We start from the raw sequence: 20,531 nt of genomic DNA on the forward strand, positions 1-20,531 counted from the left end.
CCGTCCAACATCAAGAAGATTTGTGATGCGTCCCATACATAGCTGGCGATTTTATCGTCAGATCCTCGATCGCTTACCCAGGGGGCCGGCCGGGGAGCACCAAAAACCACCCCCTTCTCCCCCCGAAGCACAGCTTCGTTAAGCGAGGCAGACCGCTCCCAGCCCCGGGGGCATGTGTTTTGCCGGTTCGTTCCGATTCGATCGTTGCCCTTTTTGGGCATGGGACAAGATCTTCATGAATAAGTCGTCGCTTCATAACTCTCGGTAGCAGGCGCCCCGTTTCCGGCCTTCCGCCTGTCCGTCGGCTTACTACCAGAACAGAATAATAATAATAATAATGGCTGGCTGTTCTTGTGGACATCCGAACTAGCGACCTTGAAAAAAAGGTTGGGCACAACCGGACGGACATGAAGCTGTGCCATTGGCTGTTGTAATTGGTTTTCTTTTCTCCGCGCGCTCAGCGCCGTCTTAGACGCCTTTCTGCGTCATGTCATTATTATTAATGTTTGGCAAAGAGAAAGTCCGAACAGCTTCTGTTTTTTCCGTATTCGTCCCTCGCTTCTCGCGTGTGCGAAGTTAACTACTGCGCTTCGACAGTTGCGGGAGATGTGATCTCCATTATTTTAACCTGTATTTGCCCTTCTGTCGCTTGAAAAGGATCTAAGAAAGAGGGTTGATTCACCGCATCTCGCTTATATGGATTCTACTTGTATCAGGGGGCCCCTTGTCCTGAAATCAAATCAGCAACACCTATCCCGAACGAGTGGATTTCGAAGCTTAGCATTGTCACATATAGCGGTTCACCAGGGAGCTGTTCATGGACGCAGACAGCTCTGCGCTAATAATTTGTGCATGGTACTTTCGTCCGCCCGAAGATAGTCCGTGGAGCTTCTCCGTATATGTATAAAGGCATGTACACCCCGTATTCTCCAGTATTTCGATGGCCGTTGTGCCTCCAGACCAGGCGGTGGGCGTGACGATTCTCGCTCCTGCCACGTGGCGTGGTGGAACTTAACTTGACAACCCCCTCTTCGTCGGGACTCGTGGGTTTCATCACCGAATTACCCATCTTTTTGACTTCTGCTCCCATCCCGTCCCACTTGTGCCATGTGAGGATTACCAAAGAATGGTCAGCGCCTTATTAAGCATCGAGCAACCTAAAAAGGGAAACTCTCAGGTGTGTCGACTGTTACTCGGCAGGTGCAGAACCGCAGCTTGAAGGACAAGAGCCCTGGCGGTGCGTGGATGTCGACTGAGCAGACGTGATAGGCCATGTAGTCACCATCACTCGCATATCGAGACCCGCAAGCTTATCGGCGAAAGCCCGTACAGTACCGGTACAGGTACGGCTGTATGCCCATACGCCGTTACCGTACATGGCCGGAGCCTTACAGTACATACGTACGCAGAAATCCTGGCGCACGGCGGCGGATACGAATATTAATAGCGACAAAAGAAGAAGGCCAGAAGAAGCAACAAGAAGAGACGGACGGCGAAAGAGGGCCCGGCAAAGCCTGGCGCCACGTGGAGAAAAAGAAAGACGCTTGGCTGGCGAGGGCGAGCCATTTATTATTATTCCTACCGCACAAAGCTGGCCCGCGGCGGCAGCATGGCTCTGGTATAGTACCGGCCGCTGCTGGCGGACGAGAGCGCTTCGTAGCCTAAGAACAACCCGCTCGGCCGTGAACCAGTGTCGCGGAAACCCAGAGGCCTCTAAGCACAGAGGCTCAAGTGCGCTGTGCCTAAGAATAACTCGCAAGGGCCGAACTTGAGCCGCTGCGTCTAGCGGCCTCAGGGTCCTGAGCGTGGCATGCAAGGACGGGACAAACAGTCTTGGGGCGTTCGGAGATGCGCGAGCTGAGCCTGAATGCCGTCTCCTGTCTCCGAGACGGCTCGCCATCTCCCCAGGCCGGCCCGCTGAGTGCAACGGCGACGTGCTTATTTACTCACATCCTCATTATCACCAGCTCCTTCGCCAGAACAAAAATAAACAAACCGAGAGGATTTTCTTGGTTGCCAAAATGAGTCAGCAAAGGCTGTTTGATGCTCGTCTCATCTCCCCCGCGCGATCCTATGTAACTATACGCGAGTTTCACATATACGGCCGTGCACACGGGTCTTAAGCTCGTGCTAGGACAAGTCTAAAGAGAACGACATATATTAATCCATTCTATTAATTTATCTGGTGCTGCGCTCTTGCTACCGGATAATAATAGGAAGGCCATGTGGCATTTTCCCCGGGTGCGGATGTAACGTCATGACTGTTGACACATCTGATATCGGTGTTTCAATATGAATCGCAAATCTATTTTGGGTTTGAGTTTGGCGGCACAAAAAACACCTCTTTTCGCCTCCTCCACCAGGCCCCAACGTCGTTTGCGGCGGCCGGAAGTTATCTCTATATACTTTCATTCACGTCGGCGATGTTGTGTGAGAGTGAGATGCTCGTGTGGAGCCCGCTCGACTCAGGCGTGTCTGTGCGTTTGTATATAGCTAGAGGCGGCAGCGCTGTGATCCGTCACATTACCGGGCTTCAGCCGTATTGTACGGCGCCTTCAGCGAGTGAGGTGAATCTTCCGGCGCTCAAGAATGCTCAAGGATGTGGGCACATGGCCCCGAGCCACGTTTCGACATGGATGATGCGTCTGCTCCAATAGCCATCGCGGGCATACGGAAACATGGCGTTGCGGTGTGAGGTGGCTTGGGTTGTGATTCGTGAGCCAGGAGCTCGTCCTCTCTGCTATCTACAGCTATTTGTTGAATCATTCTGCTCGCCCGCTGGATAGCTCAGAAAATCGAGACTTTGTTGGGACTCTTGACGAAGTGACTCCCACCACTCTGCAGTGCGGTGATTCGGCTCTGAGCAAGCTGAGGAGCTCAGCTGGGATGACTAGTTACTCCGTACGGAGTACTATACTTAGTTTTTAGGCGCCGCAGCTGACCATTCGAAGGGCTATCTCGAGGCAAGACAGGAACATGAGGGATCTGTCCCTGTCTCGTCCAGGCCAGGCCTGCTTCCCAGTCCATATCGTCCACGCTTTTCTGGGCGTTTGTTTTCTTTTTCGCGGCCCTGGTCGCGTTGAACTCAACGGGAGGAAACCCTCGGCATGAAATCTCGAGGATCTTGTTTGATTGGCGTTCGCGAAGACAAACAACAGCTGGGCAAAAGGTTGACTCTCGCAGACCAACTGGGGTGCTTCGTGGGGCGCTGTCCAAGAGGAATATGAAGCAATTCCTTTCGCTTCAACCGCTCTTTGTGATCGCTGCACAGCCTGATACGACAGGCCCATGCCACGCAACCACCATCATCGACTCTCAGCCCTCCGAGCCTCGCCCGGGCGTAGCGCTGCGAGTTCATGCTAATGCCGACATATCTCCGTCGTCATTCTCGTGCAACATGTGCTTTGAATCGTCTCCCTTTAACATTCCTCATACCCCACGGCTATTTCATCGGAGTATTCGTGACCGACACTCTAACGAATTCACCACTCCGTGAGTGACGCGCCCCGGTAGGCGAAGCATGTAATATTTGATGCAGCTAGCTTGGGTCCCGGCTTCACGCTGCACAAGTGCCAGAGATCTCCTGCATCGATTCCGTGATGATTTGCAGTTGCACATCACATCCTTCCCACCCACCCCCTTTCCCAGGAAGCAAATTACCATGACTTCACACACGAGCGCGCTATCCCGGAATCACAGCCGCTTCCCGGCCTCGGGAAGGGCAGAGACATTTCCGTGCTCGTGGTCTCGACTCTTCAGGGTATGCTTGCGCCTTATCAGACGAGAGATATTCAAATCTAGGAAAGATAAGTTGCTGCGCTGTTATGTTCCCCCTGTTTAGAGTCGTATTTTCCCACGCGAGAACTACGGACCAAGGGTGGTAAGGGGGCTTGCAAGGCGCCGTAAGAAGTGGTCTCACTTATGAAACTGGTGCTTTTGGAATTCTACGGAACATATTTGCTCTGGACTGATTGCACAGCCCCAGCTTTGGGGAATTTCAATCTGGACTCGTGACTTCATTTAAAGGAAAAAATTTTTTTCCTTAGGAAGTCGGCCCGGATCCCGTGCATGAAGCTCATCTGAGTAAGCTCGGGGTCTCTACGGAGTACGGAGTACGGCACTTCTAATTGCAACGTCATGCACGAGATCCAGAAACCAACCAAACAAACAGACTGAAAACCAATCCAGATCGCAGACATGGCGCAAACACCTGCTATTTGGGTGGACGATCAGATGAGGAAGGACAGTGCGGCCTGAAGGAGCCCGTTTGCGCCGGCAATACCGGGCCATGCAGATCCCCAGGATATCATGCGGGTCATCCCGATGCTAACGCATTCGTCTTGCGTTCAGGTGTCGTCGATTCCCAAAGATGATGATCGCACTGTATAACCGAGCTCTGAGGCGGCTTGGATTGAGCTTCAATTAAGCACTATTTTACCTTGAGGTGCTCTGCGAGTGTGAGAAAAGGAACCTTGCAATTAGGCAAACGAACACACGCACGGATAAGCAGCCCGAAAGTACCATGCCTCGCCAACGCTGTTTCTGAGCCCGTGGCATTATCAAAGGATCTCCAAAGTTGGCTTCTACCCGGGGAGGCTAGCAGATCCGATTTTCCGTCCTGAAAAGTGGGAAGCTCTCATAGAGACATTTCAAAGATGGAATTACCTCCGGCAGGTCTGTAGTTCCATTCATGCTGCATAACCGACAATCTTTTTTTTTTTCTTCTGCCCTTGTGGAACGGTAACACGCACACTCAAACAGGCCCCAGGCCTAAACTCAAAAAGAGTTTGTTATTAATGTGACTTTCTTTTCTCTTTTACTGAAATGATATGTGAATACATATTGTGTACAACAATGTCAGGGTACGTGGGCGCCCTTGATTCGCGAGGGAAATGCCCCTGCACAACAGGTACGAAGATTTTTGAATGCATTTTCCCAATATTGAAATCAGACTCAAACGGTGGAAGAGACATGCCAGCTTCAAGTTGCTTCGTTTGCTGGAACAAATGGACAAACCATACAATTGTCCAACGACCCGGCGTCCAGTGCCCTAATGCATTTGTCCTGCATTTGCAAGTTAGAGCATGCTTTCAGACCTTTTCTGCCGCCATCTTTTGTCTCCAGACAGCATACGAAACAAATAAGCCCGCGAGGATAAAGGGATCAACTGGGGTTTTCAATCCATGGTCTCACTTCGCTCCACAGGCCACGCGTACCCGCATCACCAATTGGACTCATGGGAAATGATCGCGAGGAGCTGGATGGGCCGAGAAACATGGCCACGGTGGTACACACGGAGCTCGCAGAAGGCCCGTCCCACGAGCATCCGCCCGGTTGGAGGCCGGGGGGAATGGGCGGCGCGGCCAGTAACCTCAAGCGGCAAGGCGTGGGTGCGGACAGGCGTGATACCGATCGCTGGTTCGAATGGAAATTTTCTTTTTTGTTCTTTTCAGGCTTCTCGACCGGATGCCGTGCAGCCTGCATTCCTGTCTCCTGCGGCGCCGCCCGCCCCCAACCAACGGCCTGCAGTGGGCCGTTATTGGCCACTTGCGGCTGCTGTTGCGTGAAAATGCAGACGCAGAGCCAAAAGCTAAGCTAACTTGTTTTTGAGGCGCGAAGATCTTGGTCTTGCGCTGCCATCGCCGCGCTGGACGCCGAGGTCGTATCTCACGACAGAGGCTGCGACTGAGTCCTGGCGTGGTTCCACAGGACCTCCGCACCGTGATTGGGAGCACGGCCTGGCCAACTTGGATGCATCGCATGGCCGCATATGTGCCGTTCCCGCACAGGGCCTGCGTATAATTTGAGAATATTCTAGTTATGGGCTGCAAAACAGGGACGGGAAGCATGGGTTGATGATGCATTTCTTGGGTAATCTACTAGGGAAAATATCCTGCCCTCTTAAGCCTAGTAAATCGCATCTCCAGCCCTGCTCCCGTCGATGCCTTGCAGAATTCTAGCCGGCTAGGCTGGCAGGGGAATCACCGATGTGCCGTCCTGATTTGCCGGATTCGATGTCCGGCGTAAGGGGCCCAGTTTGGTGAAACAAGGCCGTTTGTAAATCTGCTGGCAGCATTGTGTGTATGCTTCGTGGTTGAGTTTGGAGCCACAGACGAACATTCAATGGTAATACGGCAATAGAACCTACAGATAAATGACCATACCGATCATTACCTTCGGCGTGCCTTGTTTGAGGGTCAAATCGAATGTATTCTTCGAAAACACGGCTGTGATGCTTCCGTCATCCGTCCCTCCACCACCGTCCCAAAGCACTTCCACCTCCTAGCCCCATCCCATCAACGACCTCGACAACCTCCTCAAAACTGACCTCAACCCTAGTTAATTTTCCATCGCCGATTCCACTACCTCCAGAGATTGGAACCACGAAGCCCCAATTCACAAGCCGCTCCCATGCTTCTCTAGCAGCTTCTTTGCCCCATATCCGTCCTGCGGTTGCTCTGGCCCCTAACGCGGACGCAGAAGCCTTGGCTGATGTGAGGAGACGCACGTATTCTGCATATACGGCAGAAAACGTCAAGCTCAGCGGAGCGAAAGTCTGGGTCGAGTTTAAGCTGGGGTCGTGGATTGCTGTGAGACGGGTGGCGGCGAGGAGAAGTGACAGTGAAAGAGAAATGGTGTTTGTGGAGGCCGTGGTAGCTGCAGCAAAGGGGAATGGTGCCGGGTCGGGACAAAGTAAATCAAGCTTGAATGACTTTGCGGTGGGTACGTCCAGGTCTGGAGCCCCAGAAGAGCTTATTGCTAGACTTGATATAGGTATGACGGCACTGGTGAAAAAATCCTTGGGACATTTTGTGCGGTAATATATTGTTTTTAGATGTGTTTGGAATAGCTTATCTTCCCAGAGTCCCTTAATGAAGTTAGCTCTGCTCAGACCCCGCATGGTGTGAAGGCTTACTTTGACATAGGTGTGCCATTGTTCAGATAATAGGCGTCCTTTAGGGTTTTTAAGCATGTTCGATATGCAATCAGAGGTCCCTTTCCGACTCAAGTCTACGCTGTCATTATCGATTTGAAATGGAGCCATGCAAATATCAGAGAAATCAGAAAAACTCTGGGGGCGAGGCAAGAAGGTATATCTATGGCTGAACCTGCTCTTTACACGCTTCTCAAGGTTTTCCATGACATCCACCTTTGTAGTTAGTCCAATTACTGCAAGCGGGGCTTTTTTCGCCTGGGCTATGTCGAAGAGGTTGTAGAGCAATGTCTGGCGCGGGTGGTACGTAAAAAGGTCAAATTCATCTAGGATGATAATCACAGATTTTGTTGTTGTCATCGTATCAGGTGCATCGGCGGGGATTTCGGATAGCAGAGCTAGCAATGATGCCATTGTATCGGCATAGGTAGAGACCTTGCCCAAATCATCGTCTGCATTAATTTCGCGACCAAGTTGGTGCCATATCTCCCTCAATGCAATTTTGTCGTCTGTATGAAGCAATCCATTCAGACGAACAATATGAAAATCGTCCTTGTGGCTTTTCGAAAGAGAAGATATAGCAGTATCAACGACAGTGGATTTTCCGCAGCCTCTGGCCCCAAGCAGTAACAGCGAGTTTCCTTCTCCCGCTTTAACGGTTTGCTCCATGAGCTGGTAAACGCTCTGGTATTCTGATGTTAAACCTTTTAAGGGAATGAGCTGCCTTCCGTTCAATCGTTCCAAGATAAATTTTGCTAAAGAGCTAATCATGTCTTGGAGTCCATGAGTCTCACAGAACCGCTTCAATTTCCCAGCATATGGCGCACCTTCGGAGTGTCGGGCAAGGGAAAATCCAGATATATTGTTTTTAGCGAGTTCGAGTTGTAGCTGTACCGCAATGGCGAGGGAATCAGCGTCCGGGGCGGCCGCCCGAGCGTCTGGTTTCGTCTTTAACCCATTGTTCAACAGGGGTTCTACTTCCGTGATATCCTCCACAGGAACATCCCAAATATCATTTCCAACTAGACCCTTGCTTCTTGACTTCGATCTTCTAACAGGCGCTGCCAGTGCTGTTGACTTTAGCTGTGTTCCCTTCGGGGTTTTTGATTCTTTCGCGCGCGTCTTCACTGTTGGTCTAGGGTTGTCTGTAATTAATAGTTGTGGTGCTGGTTCAGTGTTGCCATCGATTTGTAACTTCCCCTTCACCCGTCGGCTTGAACGACTATTTGGCTGCGTGGTAGTTTTCTCCGATAAGTGTGGTGCCTCCTCTGTTTCCGTTTGGATCGAGATTTTCCGCCTTTTGGACGAACGCAGGGTTCGCGGTTCAGCCATTGTGAGGGTTACCGCTCCAGGCTCCCACCAGGAATATGGCGAAGGTGCCTTTTAGAGCAAGAAATAAAGCATTGGACTCTTCATATGTGCTTAATCCATTATTGTTGAGCTGTACTCCGTATGGAGTAGTTACAGGCTAGTTATGTAATCAGGTTCTTACGCGCGAGTCGCGCTTCGGTCATGGACGCACGCGCGCGATCCTGTGACATCGCTCGGCGAGTGCTTGGGCCGAGGTGCGCCGCAATGGTCTCCGCTCTGCTTGGGCAATCGACATAATGACCTGGAGTAACTAGGTACACTAGTGATGACACAAGCAAAGGTGGCATAAATAGGCATTTGTCTCGATAACATCTCGAGAGATTCATTTGGAAAAATTAGATAGGAGCCCTGCCTTAAGTTTACAGTGTAGGTGTGTTCTGAGTATTTTGGATTCTTTCGAAATAAAATGGACTTGACACAGGAGGTCTTCGCAAACCGCGTGAAAACGATCTTCGAGAGCGGCGGTTTCAACGCCGACACTGAGGTATCCAAGCTCTGTACACTCGAGAAGTTTCATGCCAGCTAATCTATATATACACTGTATCCAGACCTGGGACACCCGAGTCCGCCAACATGTGCATTTCCACTCGGCCTCCTTGGGACCTCCGGCGAGGGCGTCTTTCCGCGCAATCGTAGCCCCGTCAATGTGCAACCAGCTGGGGAACCTTCACGGCGGTTGCGCAGCAACGCTCATTGACGTTCTTTCATCTATGCTCCCGCTCGCTCTGCAACGACCGGGGATATTTTCATACGGCGGAGTCAGCCGAGCTTTGGACGTCAAGTACTTGCGTGGTGTGCCGGAGGGTGTAGAGATGGAGATTTTCTGTGAAGTTGGTAGTTTGGGAAGGAGACTGGCAATGTTTACGGCGGAGATTCGCCGTGTGGATAATGGGGAACTTTGTGTCATTGGATTGCATGATAAGGCGAATACGGACCCCAAGTTATGAATGTTTGATGTTGATGCTTCCTGTTGAAAACACAGGAGCATATGTACATTTATTGAAGATATATCGGTGCTAGACTTTGACCGAACCTCGTGCGAAATAGACCCGGTTAGATTTTGGGATCTAATATGGTCAATGAAGACTTATTACATTTGCCTTTCAGCAAAAATGGTAGGAAGCTCAATGTGGTATAAGTACTCCGTAAAGAGTATGTGTTAGTAATATCTGGCTACGAGCCGGAATTTCATACCCCAAAAACTATTGAAGGGGCCTAAGCATGAAGAAGTCGTATAGAGAAGATTGTTATCATTGGCTAGTGCGCTTACTATTATCTTCGGTAGCATTGTACAACTGTAACAATTACGGAAGCTAGGTAAGCAGGACCAATCGTCAAATATCATAGTATGCGGCAGCTTGAGGTACGCATTAAGTATTCTGGGGGAAAGCCATTCCACGCATGAAGTTCCGCCCTGGATCAAGGCGGTTATCCAAATCTGAGTATCGTAGAATAAATTCTCGCTGAATATATGCTGTTAGTTTCTAGTACTCTTAAATTAAATCTCTAAAGCGGCACCAAATATGTACTCACCCGAACCTTCTTCCATGTCGTCGTGTCCCACCATAAATACACTCCTCGCTCACTGATTCCTCTTTCCACTTCAACTGGATTAGCATATGAATCGTCACGAGTAAGCCATGCACGCTCGAGCTTGTGGTATCTCCATTTTCGACCCATTAGCTCTTCAGCGACAAGTTCTTGCATAATGTCGCGAGGCATGCTATAGAATATGTAGAATAGAGTCTCGTCGGTAAAACTTTGAATACGCGTTTCAAGAGGCTGGACATTAGCAACACTATAGCATGGAGGTAGAATAAAATCTGGTTGGAGAGGCACTGCGGAACCCGATGGAACAAAAGGGGAGGCGAAAGTTCGATGAAGAGGCCTAACATTTCAATAAGCATATGAAGCTAAACACTTGGCTCCAAAGACGCCGTAGATCCGGAATCTTACTCTGGTTGATTCAAATCTAATCCAAGGCTCATCAAATCTTGACCGATTGCTAAACTGGCTACATCCGGGCTTTCGCTGTGTATCATCCTGAGAAGACCCGCAAGGCCGTATTTGTCCCGTTCGCTCATCTGAGTAAGAGGCGTTTGCTCAGCACTTTGGCTTGTAATGGCGCTTTCATGCAACTGAGCTTCTTCTGAAAAAGTAGCTGATTGCTGTTGGTGCTCCGATGTGCTTTCGGTAGGAATCGAGCCAGGAATCGCAGCAGCATCCTGTTCAAAAGTTAATAACAATAGATGACTGGAGAGAGAATATACACATACATCTTGTCCGTGACTTATTCCATTTTGTGCAAGCCCGATGGGAGACCGTGATGCTTTAAAAAGAGTGTTAACAAGTTTCTTCAGTGGAACTTAACAATACACATACGAAGGCCTGTGGTTGTACCAGGGGAAGTTGCGTCTGTAGCTTCTCGTCGCGGATGCAGGCCATTGGATACGGAGGCCCTAACTTGCCCTGGAAGACCTTGGCTGGCATAGGCCATTGAGTTACCGTAGCCTCCTAGCTGTCCTCCTTGTATTAACGATTCTCTGCGGTCTTGATCCAAATCAGATTGCTTTCCAAGAGGTGGAAATTCCTCAATATTTCCTGTCTGTGGTTGATTACTACTCGAAAGCTGCCCGCTTATTCCCTGTCCACCATTTCGAAAGTCGTCAAGCTGCGATGCGAATTGTGAAGCTGAGGGGAACAAATCGTCGCGGGACGTATGACTCTGTGATATCTGGCTAGGTTGTGGTTGCGGGCCTCTTGGTAGACTCTGAGCTGCTGGAGCCTGCGGTTGCCTCTGAAGAAGTGTTGGTTGCGCTGCTCGCTGATTGATGGTACTCCAGATTGCTTGGCCGGGGGTTGGGGTTTGAGTGGCTTGAGGACCGCCTGACAGGGAGGGAAATTCACTACAGGAATTGATATCTATTGTCAGCTGTGTCAAATTACCCATGGAAGGCTCTTGAAGACTATATAGATCCCGAGAACGAGGCATAATTGTTGACAATCACATGGAACAGTGTGGGAAATCAGAAATAAGAGAAGAGAATGCAGCGGAAAAGGGAGGTGAATAAAGATGGTAAAAAGAACAAACTTACGAAAGATCTAGAGGCGTTGCCGGCTGCGACCCGCCAACACTTTGTGCAAATGTGTTCAAGGTGTTGATGTTTCTTTGCTGAACATTCTGTAATGGGTTTCCTCCCATCGGCGAGTTAAAGCCCCAAGTTGCTGCTCCTCCTACAGCCAATGCACCATTTTGTGAGTAAAGAACACATCCAGCAAAGGGTGCTATTGTCTAGTGCTGCCTCACCGATTTTACTGCTTGCTGGTAGTCGACTAGTGAGTATTGAAGGATTCGAAGGTCTGCCTTGCTGTTGCTGTTGCTGTTGAGAGGGAAACCCTGATACGCCCCGGAAAGGCTGCTGGCTGGGGCCTATGTATTGCTCAAAACATGAGTTAACCTGTGGCTCTCCCACTTGTAGAGGGCAAGGCTTGCTGGAATGACAGGTGGGGGTCGCGATAATGTGAGGGTAAAAGCGCAACCACACCACAGACTAGAGAATATGACAGGGGCGGAACAACATATCACAAACGTAAATATTGGGCTGCATCGCGATGTGGGGGACATAAGCGAGGCGCAAGTCGGGAGAGCACATGGGTAGGCGAATCTTACCTGGCCTATTCATGTCGGCAGGGCTTGGAGCTTCAGGGGAATTTGTGATAGTTTGTATAATCAAGGCAATAATTTTTCACTGGAGAAATAAGCTGCCTTTGGGAGAATGCCGGCACAAGTGACAGGCCTTCGGTTACATAGACCAGCAATTGGAAGAGAGATCGCGCGGTCCTCTAACTAGGCGCGCGTGCAGTGCACGGGCCAAGCGCTTAACTACTGGCGAGGCGGAGAGATGGTTAATACGCAGTACACCCACACTTGTTGAACACCTATAAACAAGACATGGACTGGGTCCCTTCCTGGGTTATAGATGATCTCCTTGCTCCAGTTACCTTAGGAGATCGCTACATACCACGCTTACAGCATAGAGCTACTAGAGCAAGCGTAGGCCCTTTCTCTACTAAGAATCAGGCCGGATTCCAAGGGCGAGCCACTTTCTTAGTATCCAACTAACAGAACACCCGTATAATAACTGGATTAGTTTATAGGTAGCTACCTCGTCAGCAAAGAATAACCTTGGGTTATTCACAGATGATTTGAGATCGTGTCGGTCATGACATCAACCGCAGGAAGCCCAAGTCGGTCGTAGAATTCCAACGGCATATGGAGGAGCTCGCATTCCTCTCAACCCACCGGCAGCAATTAACTAGCCCCACGAGCATACATTCCGTTCTGAGGATACGATCCTCTCGAGTCTCCGTCTGCCGCGCAGCGCTTAAACGGCCCCGGATTCCGTGCCAAGCCGTGATTAACACGTGACTTATAGCTTGCTTTATTAACGCTAAATTCGAGTTTTTCGCCTTCTCTTTTTCCTCTTGTAACAAGTCCACAACAAGCTCATCACAAACAACAATAACCACCTCTCTTTGGTGATGATGGCGTTGAGATCAATTGCTTCCTTCTTTTACCAGCAGGGAGGCCTGCCGCTGGCCGAATTGCCTCCTGCATTCCTTGCTCCCGCGCTATATTCCCCAAGTTTGACCGCACACACCCAACGGTCACAGTTCTCAACTTCCTCTTCTGCTGCTGGCCGTGATCGGAACCGCTTACGTGGCGTCTCTGCTATTCACAGGACTGGACCAAAACACCCACTCCCTATATCAAAATACCCTCTTCCCACACCCGCTCCCCAAGATCAATACAAAAGACCTCTTAACCCTAACCACGGATTATGGGGCTTTTTTGGCCCCAATAAGCAAAGCCTTTCTACACCCGAAGAGGAATATGCTCATGGTATGTACCAGAGATTATCTTCAGCTTTGGGTCCTTTTGTGCTGATTTTCAATAGGGCGCCCTTGGTCCGTTCAAGAGTTGAGACAAAAATCCTGGGATGATTTACATTGTCTGTGGTGGGTTGCAGTACGAGAGCGTAATCGAATAGCCACATCCACTCTGGAACGGAAACGGCTGGCTGCCGGCTACGGCGACTACGAGTCACAGAATCGAGATAAAACTGTAAGTATATCTGATAAATCCTACGTACTTTCGCATTCAAATGATGAGTCCCTTACCTTCACTCGCCGATATGAATCATTGGGACCGCTTAACCCCTTTGAATTATGAGATCTTTTGGGATTTTGTTTCTGACACTATTTGTTCCACAATCTACTACCTAAATGTCAATGATTATTAGCCGGTTGAACTAACTCGCTGGTTGCAGGTCCGAACCACACAAAAGGCAATAAAACATGTACTTCGTGAACGATGGTATGCTTGGAATGAAGCCCGCGATCTCTATAATGGTGGATATAGGCCCTCCTCAGAGGTCCTTTTTGAAGAAGATCATGAGAGTCGTTCCGCCACCGAAATAAATCCTGAACATCTAGATTCAAGCTCACAATCGGAGCGCACTGTAGCGAAAACTGTTTGATATTGCTATTTCAGGATCAAACCGCAGACTGATCAGCTTGGCAAGGAATTGAACCCCGACGGGCAGCCTGAGCGGTCTCATCGGTCTTAAGTTGGGAAAATTTCCCATGTATTATACATTAGCTCGTTTTCCCTTGCGTTCTGTACAATAAAATTTTGGTGGCCTATCCTCATGCATCCCCCAACCTGCTGTATGTTCCATTCATTTTGCACAACACAAACCATGAGGTGTATTGAACGCTCAGGGTCCGCAGAGTTTGAAATTCGCACGGGGCTAGGGGGGGTAGACCGCCTCCAATCACTAGCGCCAAACCATAATGCGTGATCTTTACTGAGGTGGGCGTCTCCAAGTCCCATCCCCATATCACCCTTTTCCTGATAATCCTCTCTCTCCTTCCTTCTTCTTTTCTATCTCTCAGAAATACCCTATCTATCAATTTTTCACATATTGTCCATCAACACCATGGAAGATATTGCTCCTGAGTATGACGTTGTTGTGCTCGGCACTGGTTCGTTTACCCCACTTACCTCATGAACCTCCTGGTGGCTAATATTGAGCTATAGGCTTGACTGAATGTGTGCTTTCAGGGTACATTTTACTTTGAAAGGGTTTTAGACTTCTCAAGAGTTTACTAACTGTTTTTCCTAGTGTTCTGAGTGTTAAGGGGCAGAAGGTCTTGCACATTGATCGCAATGATCACTATGGAGGGTGCGTCGTCTGCCTTAGCTTCTACATGTTAGTTGGAGCTTTGATACTAATACTTATGAATAGTGAAGCAGCTTCCATCAACATAGAAACGGTCTGTTCCCCTAGCTCCTGTCCACTCCCCGATCTCTGACCGCCCCCTCAGCTTTTCAAAAAGTTCGGAAACTTGAAACCCGGAGACGAACCCTGGAAGAAATATGGACGTGTTAATGACTGGAACGTCGATTTGGTACCGAAGCTTCTCATGTCAAATGGAGAATTGACGAACATTCTTGTTTCCACCGACGTGACCAGATACCTTGAGTTTAGACAAATCGCCGGCAGCTATGTCCAACAAGGGAGCGGCCCTAAGGCCATGGTCGCCAAGGTTCCATCGGATGCCAGCGAAGCCCTCCGATCTTCGTTAATGGGGCTATTTGAGAAGCGTCGTGCGAAGAAGTTTTTAGAATGGGTGGGTGAATTCGACGAGAAGAACCCAAGCACCCATCAAGGTACGCGCTCCCAGCTCTCTGCTGCTTCCCAGGTGGTGCTAAGTGATTTACAGGACTTAATATGGCCGCCTGCACAATGAAAGAAGTGTATGACAAATTTGGTCTTGAACCCACCACCCGTGATTTTGTTGGCCACTCGATGGCACTCTACCAGTCTGATGGATATATCGGGGAGCCAGGACAGGCAATCGAAACAATTAACCGGATCCGCTTATACGTGAACTCCATGGCACGCTATGGAAAGTCTCCCTACATCTATCCTCTCTACGGCCTTGGAGAGCTACCTCAAGGCTTTGCTCGCTTGTCTGCTATTTATGGTGGTACATATATGCTTAATACTGACGTTAACGAGGTCCTTTATGAAAACGGCAAAGTTTCTGGGATAAAAGCCACTATGAAGGAAAAAGGAGAACCTGGACCCGGCATGAGCTTTTCAACTAAAACCAAGAAGATAATTGCCGATCCTTCCTACTTTCCCGGAAAAGTCCAAGTGACCGGGTATCTATTAAAAGCCATTTGTATTCTCAGTCACCCAATCGAAAAGACGGACGATAGCGATTCTTTGCAGCTTATCATCCCGCAATCCCAAATTGGGCGAAAACATGGTAAATCTGTCGCATTTCATTTCTCTTATACAGACATTAATTTTACAATAGATATCTACATTGCCATGGTTTCTTCGGCCCATAACGTTTGTCCAAAGGGCTACTACGTCGCTATCATCTCGACGATCGCTGAGAATGAAGCGAATCACCACCTAGAGCTGGAGCCAGGATTCCAGCGTCTCGGAAGGATCGAGGAGACCTTTATGGGTCCTCCCATCCCGCTCTATGAGCCTGTTGACGATGGTGTTAATGATAATATCTATATCTCCAAAAGCTACGACGCCACAAGCCACTTTGAGACAACAACAGGTAAGTGTTCTTGAGCTTTCCTAGTTACCTTGAACATCATTGCTTATTTGTTTGATCAGACGATATCCGTGATCTGTATCATAGAGCAGAAAAACATGCATTAGTGGTCGATGGGCTTCGCGAGGGTGCAGATCTTGTCAACGAACAATAAGTGAAAAAGTTCTGATCTAGGGACGATGGGTTCCTGTTTGGTATTAAACTCTTTACAAGGCTTTCATTGGCATTTTATCCTGCTCGTTCCCAAGCTTCAATATGATTGAACATACAATCAATTTTCCTGATTGCACGATATGGGGTCAGCCCGCTACTGCTCTAGCTACATACAAAGAAATATTCAAAAAACTACACCATCAAGTCCATCCTCCGTACTCTGTACGTCGTACTCTTATTAAACTTTTGAAAGCTGGTGGGCGTGATGGATCCAAGGAAATTATGTAATCCATTTTTTCTGCAAAGTTGACTAGTTAAACTCAAATCGGCAGTTTGTCAATAGACGCGACAAACGGTGGTGCTTGTCCCGCAACAACAACCGGAATCGCGAGCGTATTTCTATTAGGCTCTCCGCAACAACTAGATTTTCTTTTGCATTTGTATAGGTCGGAGTTTATCCATGCTTAGGGTTTGATTTTGGCATATTTTCCGGAGCTTTTGAGAACGACACCGGGGTAGAAAGCGCGCAATCATGCGGATTGTGGAGGTCATCATTGATGTGAGCCTGGCGTCTTGTATCTACAGGATACCGATGAGCGAGGAGGAATTGCTGACGTATATTTTGAATATCAGGGCTTTAAATCGTATGCGGTGCGAACTGTGATTTCGGGATGGTATGTCTTACCTACATTTTCGAGATAATTGCGCTATACCTCGACCCCGCGTATTCGTTTTTTGATTGAGTATTCCGAAGTAAATTTTTAGCTAAAGTGATGAAAATGTTGTAGGGACGAATCGTTTAACTCGATCACGGGTCTTAATGGCAGTGGAAAATCTAACATCCTTGATTCGATATGTTTCGTACTCGGCATCACCAATATGAGCACCGTCCGAGCTCAAAACCTCCAAGATCTTATATACAAGCGCGGCCAAGCTGGCGTTACCAAAGCGAGTGTCACCATAGTCTTCGACAATCGTGACAAAACGAAGTCGCCAATTGGGTTCGAGGAGTATGCCAGCATATCTGTCACTCGGCAAATTGTCCTGGGCGGAACAAGCAAATACTTGATTAATGGGCATAGAGCGCAGCAACAAACAGTGCAGAATCTGTTTCAGAGCGTGCAGCTGAATATTAATAACCCGAACTTTTTGATTATGCAAGGACGAATTACAAAAGTCTTGAATATGAAACCTGTCGAGATTTTGTCCATGATCGAAGAGGCGGCCGGTACAAGAATGTTCGAAGATAGAAAGGAGAAAGCGGGGAAAACGATGGCAAAGAAGGAAATGAAGGTTCGCGAAATCGAAGGCTTGTTGAAAGAAGAGGTTGAGCCCAAATTGGAGAAGCTCAGAGGCGAGAAGCGAGCGTTCCTTGATTTTCAACAAACGCAAAGTGATCTCGAGCGATTGACAAGATTAGTAGTCGCACACGACTATTTACGAAATGGTGAACGGCTACGAGTGGCAGCTGAAGAGCTGGAGAAGAAGAAACGCACAGTTGAAGAGTTGGAGAGCAATACTGTTCGACTGAAAGGCGAAATCGCGAATCTGGAGGAAGATGTAAGTAAGGTTAAAGCTACTCGCGATAAGGAACTTCGCAAAGGAGGAAAATTTCAAGCGCTGGAGGACGAAGTGAAAAAGCAGTCACATGAATTGGTGCGACTATCTACGCAATTCGACTTGAAAAAATCCAGTATGGCAGAAGAATCGGAGAAACGCGGTAGTGCGGAAACAGCTGTGCGAGAGGTACAAGCCCTTCTGAAGGAAAAGAAGCAGGTCTACGATAAGCTACAGGCCCAATACGATGCTGCAAAGCTAGAATTTGACGAACAAACTGCAGACGTGGAGCAGAAGGAAGAACTTCTTCAAACTCTGCAGACGGGTGTAGCATCGAAGGAAGGCGGGGAGGGTGGATATCAGGGCCAATTACAAGATGCACGAGACCGTGCAAGTACAGCCGTGACTGAACAGGAGCAGGCCAAGCTGAAAATTTCTCATTTGGAAAAGCGAATAAAGGAAGAGGAGCCACGCGCAAAGAAAGCAATGGAGCAGAATTCAAGTTTGCTTCAGGACCTTGAAGGGCTACGAAAACAAGCCAAAAGACTAGAACAAGATCTCACTAAGCAAGGGTTCGAGCCCGGGAAAGAGGAGCAGATGTACCAGGAGGAAATGTCCCTTCAGAAGGATATTCGTGATCTACGTGGACAAGCCGATTCTTTGAAGAGGAAGGTCGCAAACGTCGATTTTACATATACTGATCCATACCCTAATTTTCAACGATCAAAGGTGAAAGGTCTAGTTGCTCAGTTATTCACACTTGATAAAGACAGGTTAGATGCCGGTACTGCGCTTGAAATTTGCGCCGGTGGACGCTTATACAACGTTGTTGTGGACTCGTCGGATACCGGCACTTCTCTACTCCAAAATGGAAAACTCCGAAAACGAGTTACCATTATTCCATTGAATAAAATTACTGCGTTTAAGGCTTCTGCAGAAAAGATTGGCGCTGCGAAGGACCTTGCTCCCGGAAAAGTTGATCTTGCTTTATCCTTAATCGGATACGATGAAGAGGTAGCGGCTGCGATGCAGTATGTGTTCGGCACGACTCTCGTCTGTCATGACGCAGATACCGCGAAAAAGGTTACCTTTGACCCGTTGGTACGTATGAAGAGTGTAACTTTACAGGGGGATGTATATGACCCCTCAGGCACATTGTCTGGAGGCAGTGCACCAAACTCAAGTGGCGTGCTCCTTGTTTTGCAGAAACTCAATGAAGTGATGGCCGAACTGAATCATAAGGAACGGACACTTCGTATCCTCCAGAACACCATCGCAAAGGAGAAGAAAAACATGGACATTGCAAAGGCGACAAAGCAGGAATTCGATTTGAAGGTGCATGAAATCAAACTAACTGAAGAACAGATCAATGGAAACTCATCATCTTCGGTGAGCCTCCTCATCTTTTCGTCTTGATACGTCTCTCACTGTCTGTAGATTATACACGCCGTTGAAGAGATGCGCGCGAATATTAAACAGCTTAGGACGGACATTGAAGATGCGAAAGCTCGTCACTCTGAAGCAAATAAGGACATTAAGAGGATTGAAAAGGATATGTCCGAATTTGATAATAACAAGGACAGCAAGCTGGCTGAACTGCAGTCGTCCCTAGATACTTTAAAGAAAAAACTGGGGAAAAACTCGATATCTCTTAAAACACTGCAAAAAGAACTTCAGGCATCAAGACTTGATTCCGAACAAGCAGGCGGTGACTTAACAACGGCGGAGGAGCAGCTGGCAGACGCAGAAGCTGCTTTAAACGCCCAAAAGGAAGAAGTCGAGTGCATACAGCGAGAACAGAAGCGCTGTAAAGTTCGTAAATGCGATCTGCTTTAATAAGACATTTTTGCTGACTCTTTGCAGGAAGCTCATGATTTCGCTCAAGCGCAATTAGAAGATGAGCAGGCGAAATTGACCCGCTTTGATGACGAGCTCCGAGACCTTGAGGAAGCCAAACGCTCCAAAACGGCTAGGATTACAGAAGAAGGGTTGGAGTTGCAAAAGCTAGGCCATCAACTTGAAAAGCTTCAGAAAGAGCAGCACAATGCTGCTCAGGCAGTTTCAAGCATGGAAGGCGAATACGACTGGATCGAGGAGGAAAAGGATAATTTTGGAAGGCCAAATACGCCTTATGACTTTAAAGGTCAAAACATTGCAGAGTGCAAATCATCACTCCGTAATGTTACCGAACGCTTTCAGGGCATGAAGAAGAAGATCAACCCGAAGGTTATGAATATGATTGACAGCGTGGAAAAGAAAGAAGCATCTCTGAAAAATATGATGAAAACTGTCATTAGGGATAAGCGAAAAATCGAAGAAACGATTGTAACCTTGGACGAATATAAGAAAGAGGCCCTACAAAAGACTTGGACTAAAGTTAATGGAGACTTTGGTCAAATCTTTGCCGAGTTGCTACCAGGCAGCTTTGCTAAGTTGGACCCGCCTGAGGGCAAAGAGATCACGGATGGTTTGGAAGTCAAGGTTAGCCTAGGCAAGGTATGGAAACAAAGCTTGACGGAATTGAGTGGTGGCCAACGGTACGTTGTCTTCTCTTTTACATCCAACCGTAGAACATAACTGATGGCACTCTAGCTCTCTCATTGCGCTTTCCCTAATCATGGCTCTTTTGCAATTCAAGCCGGCGCCAATGTACATTTTAGACGAGGTCGATGCCGCCTTGGACTTGTCGCACACGCAAAATATCGGCCGGCTGATCAAGACACGGTTCAAAGGTTCACAGTTCATTGTTGTTAGTTTGAAGGACGGAATGTTCCAGAATGCAAATCGGATCTTTAGAACAAGATTTAGCGAGGGCACGAGCGTTGTCCAGGCATTAACGCCTGCAGACCTGAAGTAAATGGTATTTGGG

General features: G+C 48.4%; 6 protein-coding genes across 6 annotated transcripts; 4 read left to right on the forward strand and 2 right to left on the reverse strand.

Annotated features, from left to right (window-relative positions):
* Positions 1-6,241: 6,241 nt before the first annotated feature.
* ORC4 (origin recognition complex subunit 4) lies at positions 6,242-8,266 on the reverse strand (the record flags this gene model as incomplete). The annotated part of the gene is made up of 1 exon (XM_049252214.1): positions 6,242-8,266. One exon carries the CDS (start codon positions 8,264-8,266, stop codon positions 6,242-6,244), a length of 2,025 nt encoding a protein of 674 aa, XP_049108718.1.
* Positions 8,267-8,711: 445 nt separating this feature from the next.
* Positions 8,712-9,252, forward strand: LOZ57_003162 (uncharacterized protein; the record flags this gene model as incomplete). The annotated part of the gene is made up of 2 exons (XM_049252215.1): positions 8,712-8,789; positions 8,854-9,252. The coding sequence occupies 2 exons, from the start codon at positions 8,712-8,714 to the stop codon at positions 9,250-9,252; spliced, it is 477 nt and encodes a 158-aa protein (XP_049108719.1).
* Positions 9,253-9,675: 423 nt separating this feature from the next.
* Positions 9,676-11,297, reverse strand: CDC36 (transcriptional regulator; the record flags this gene model as incomplete). The annotated part of the gene is made up of 5 exons (XM_049252216.1): positions 9,676-9,768; positions 9,839-10,193; positions 10,262-10,530; positions 10,582-10,634; positions 10,688-11,297. 5 exons carry the CDS (start codon positions 11,295-11,297, stop codon positions 9,676-9,678), a joined length of 1,380 nt encoding a protein of 459 aa, XP_049108720.1.
* Positions 11,298-12,850: 1,553 nt separating this feature from the next.
* MRPL4 (54S ribosomal protein L4 mitochondrial) lies at positions 12,851-13,845 on the forward strand (the record flags this gene model as incomplete). The annotated part of the gene is made up of 3 exons (XM_049252217.1): positions 12,851-13,208; positions 13,264-13,430; positions 13,636-13,845. 3 exons carry the CDS (start codon positions 12,851-12,853, stop codon positions 13,843-13,845), a joined length of 735 nt encoding a protein of 244 aa, XP_049108721.1.
* Positions 13,846-14,307: 462 nt separating this feature from the next.
* On the forward strand, positions 14,308-16,106 carry GDI1 (Rab GDP dissociation inhibitor alpha; the record flags this gene model as incomplete). The annotated part of the gene is made up of 7 exons (XM_049252218.1): positions 14,308-14,353; positions 14,409-14,433; positions 14,494-14,553; positions 14,617-14,644; positions 14,696-15,041; positions 15,095-15,955; positions 16,015-16,106. 7 exons carry the CDS (start codon positions 14,308-14,310, stop codon positions 16,104-16,106), a joined length of 1,458 nt encoding a protein of 485 aa, XP_049108722.1.
* A 531-nt stretch (positions 16,107-16,637) lies between these two features.
* SMC2 (Structural maintenance of chromosomes protein 2) lies at positions 16,638-20,519 on the forward strand (the record flags this gene model as incomplete). Its single annotated transcript, XM_049252219.1, has 6 exons — positions 16,638-16,664; positions 16,739-16,779; positions 16,894-19,051; positions 19,100-19,474; positions 19,526-20,199; positions 20,255-20,519. 6 exons carry the CDS (start codon positions 16,638-16,640, stop codon positions 20,517-20,519), a joined length of 3,540 nt encoding a protein of 1,179 aa, XP_049108723.1.
* Positions 20,520-20,531: the final 12 nt, after the last annotated feature.

The sequence above is a fragment of the Ophidiomyces ophidiicola genome (assembly GCF_022830035.1).
Source record: "Ophidiomyces ophidiicola strain CBS 122913 chromosome Unknown scaffold_10, whole genome shotgun sequence".
NCBI lineage: Eukaryota > Fungi > Ascomycota > Eurotiomycetes > Onygenales > Onygenaceae > Ophidiomyces > Ophidiomyces ophidiicola.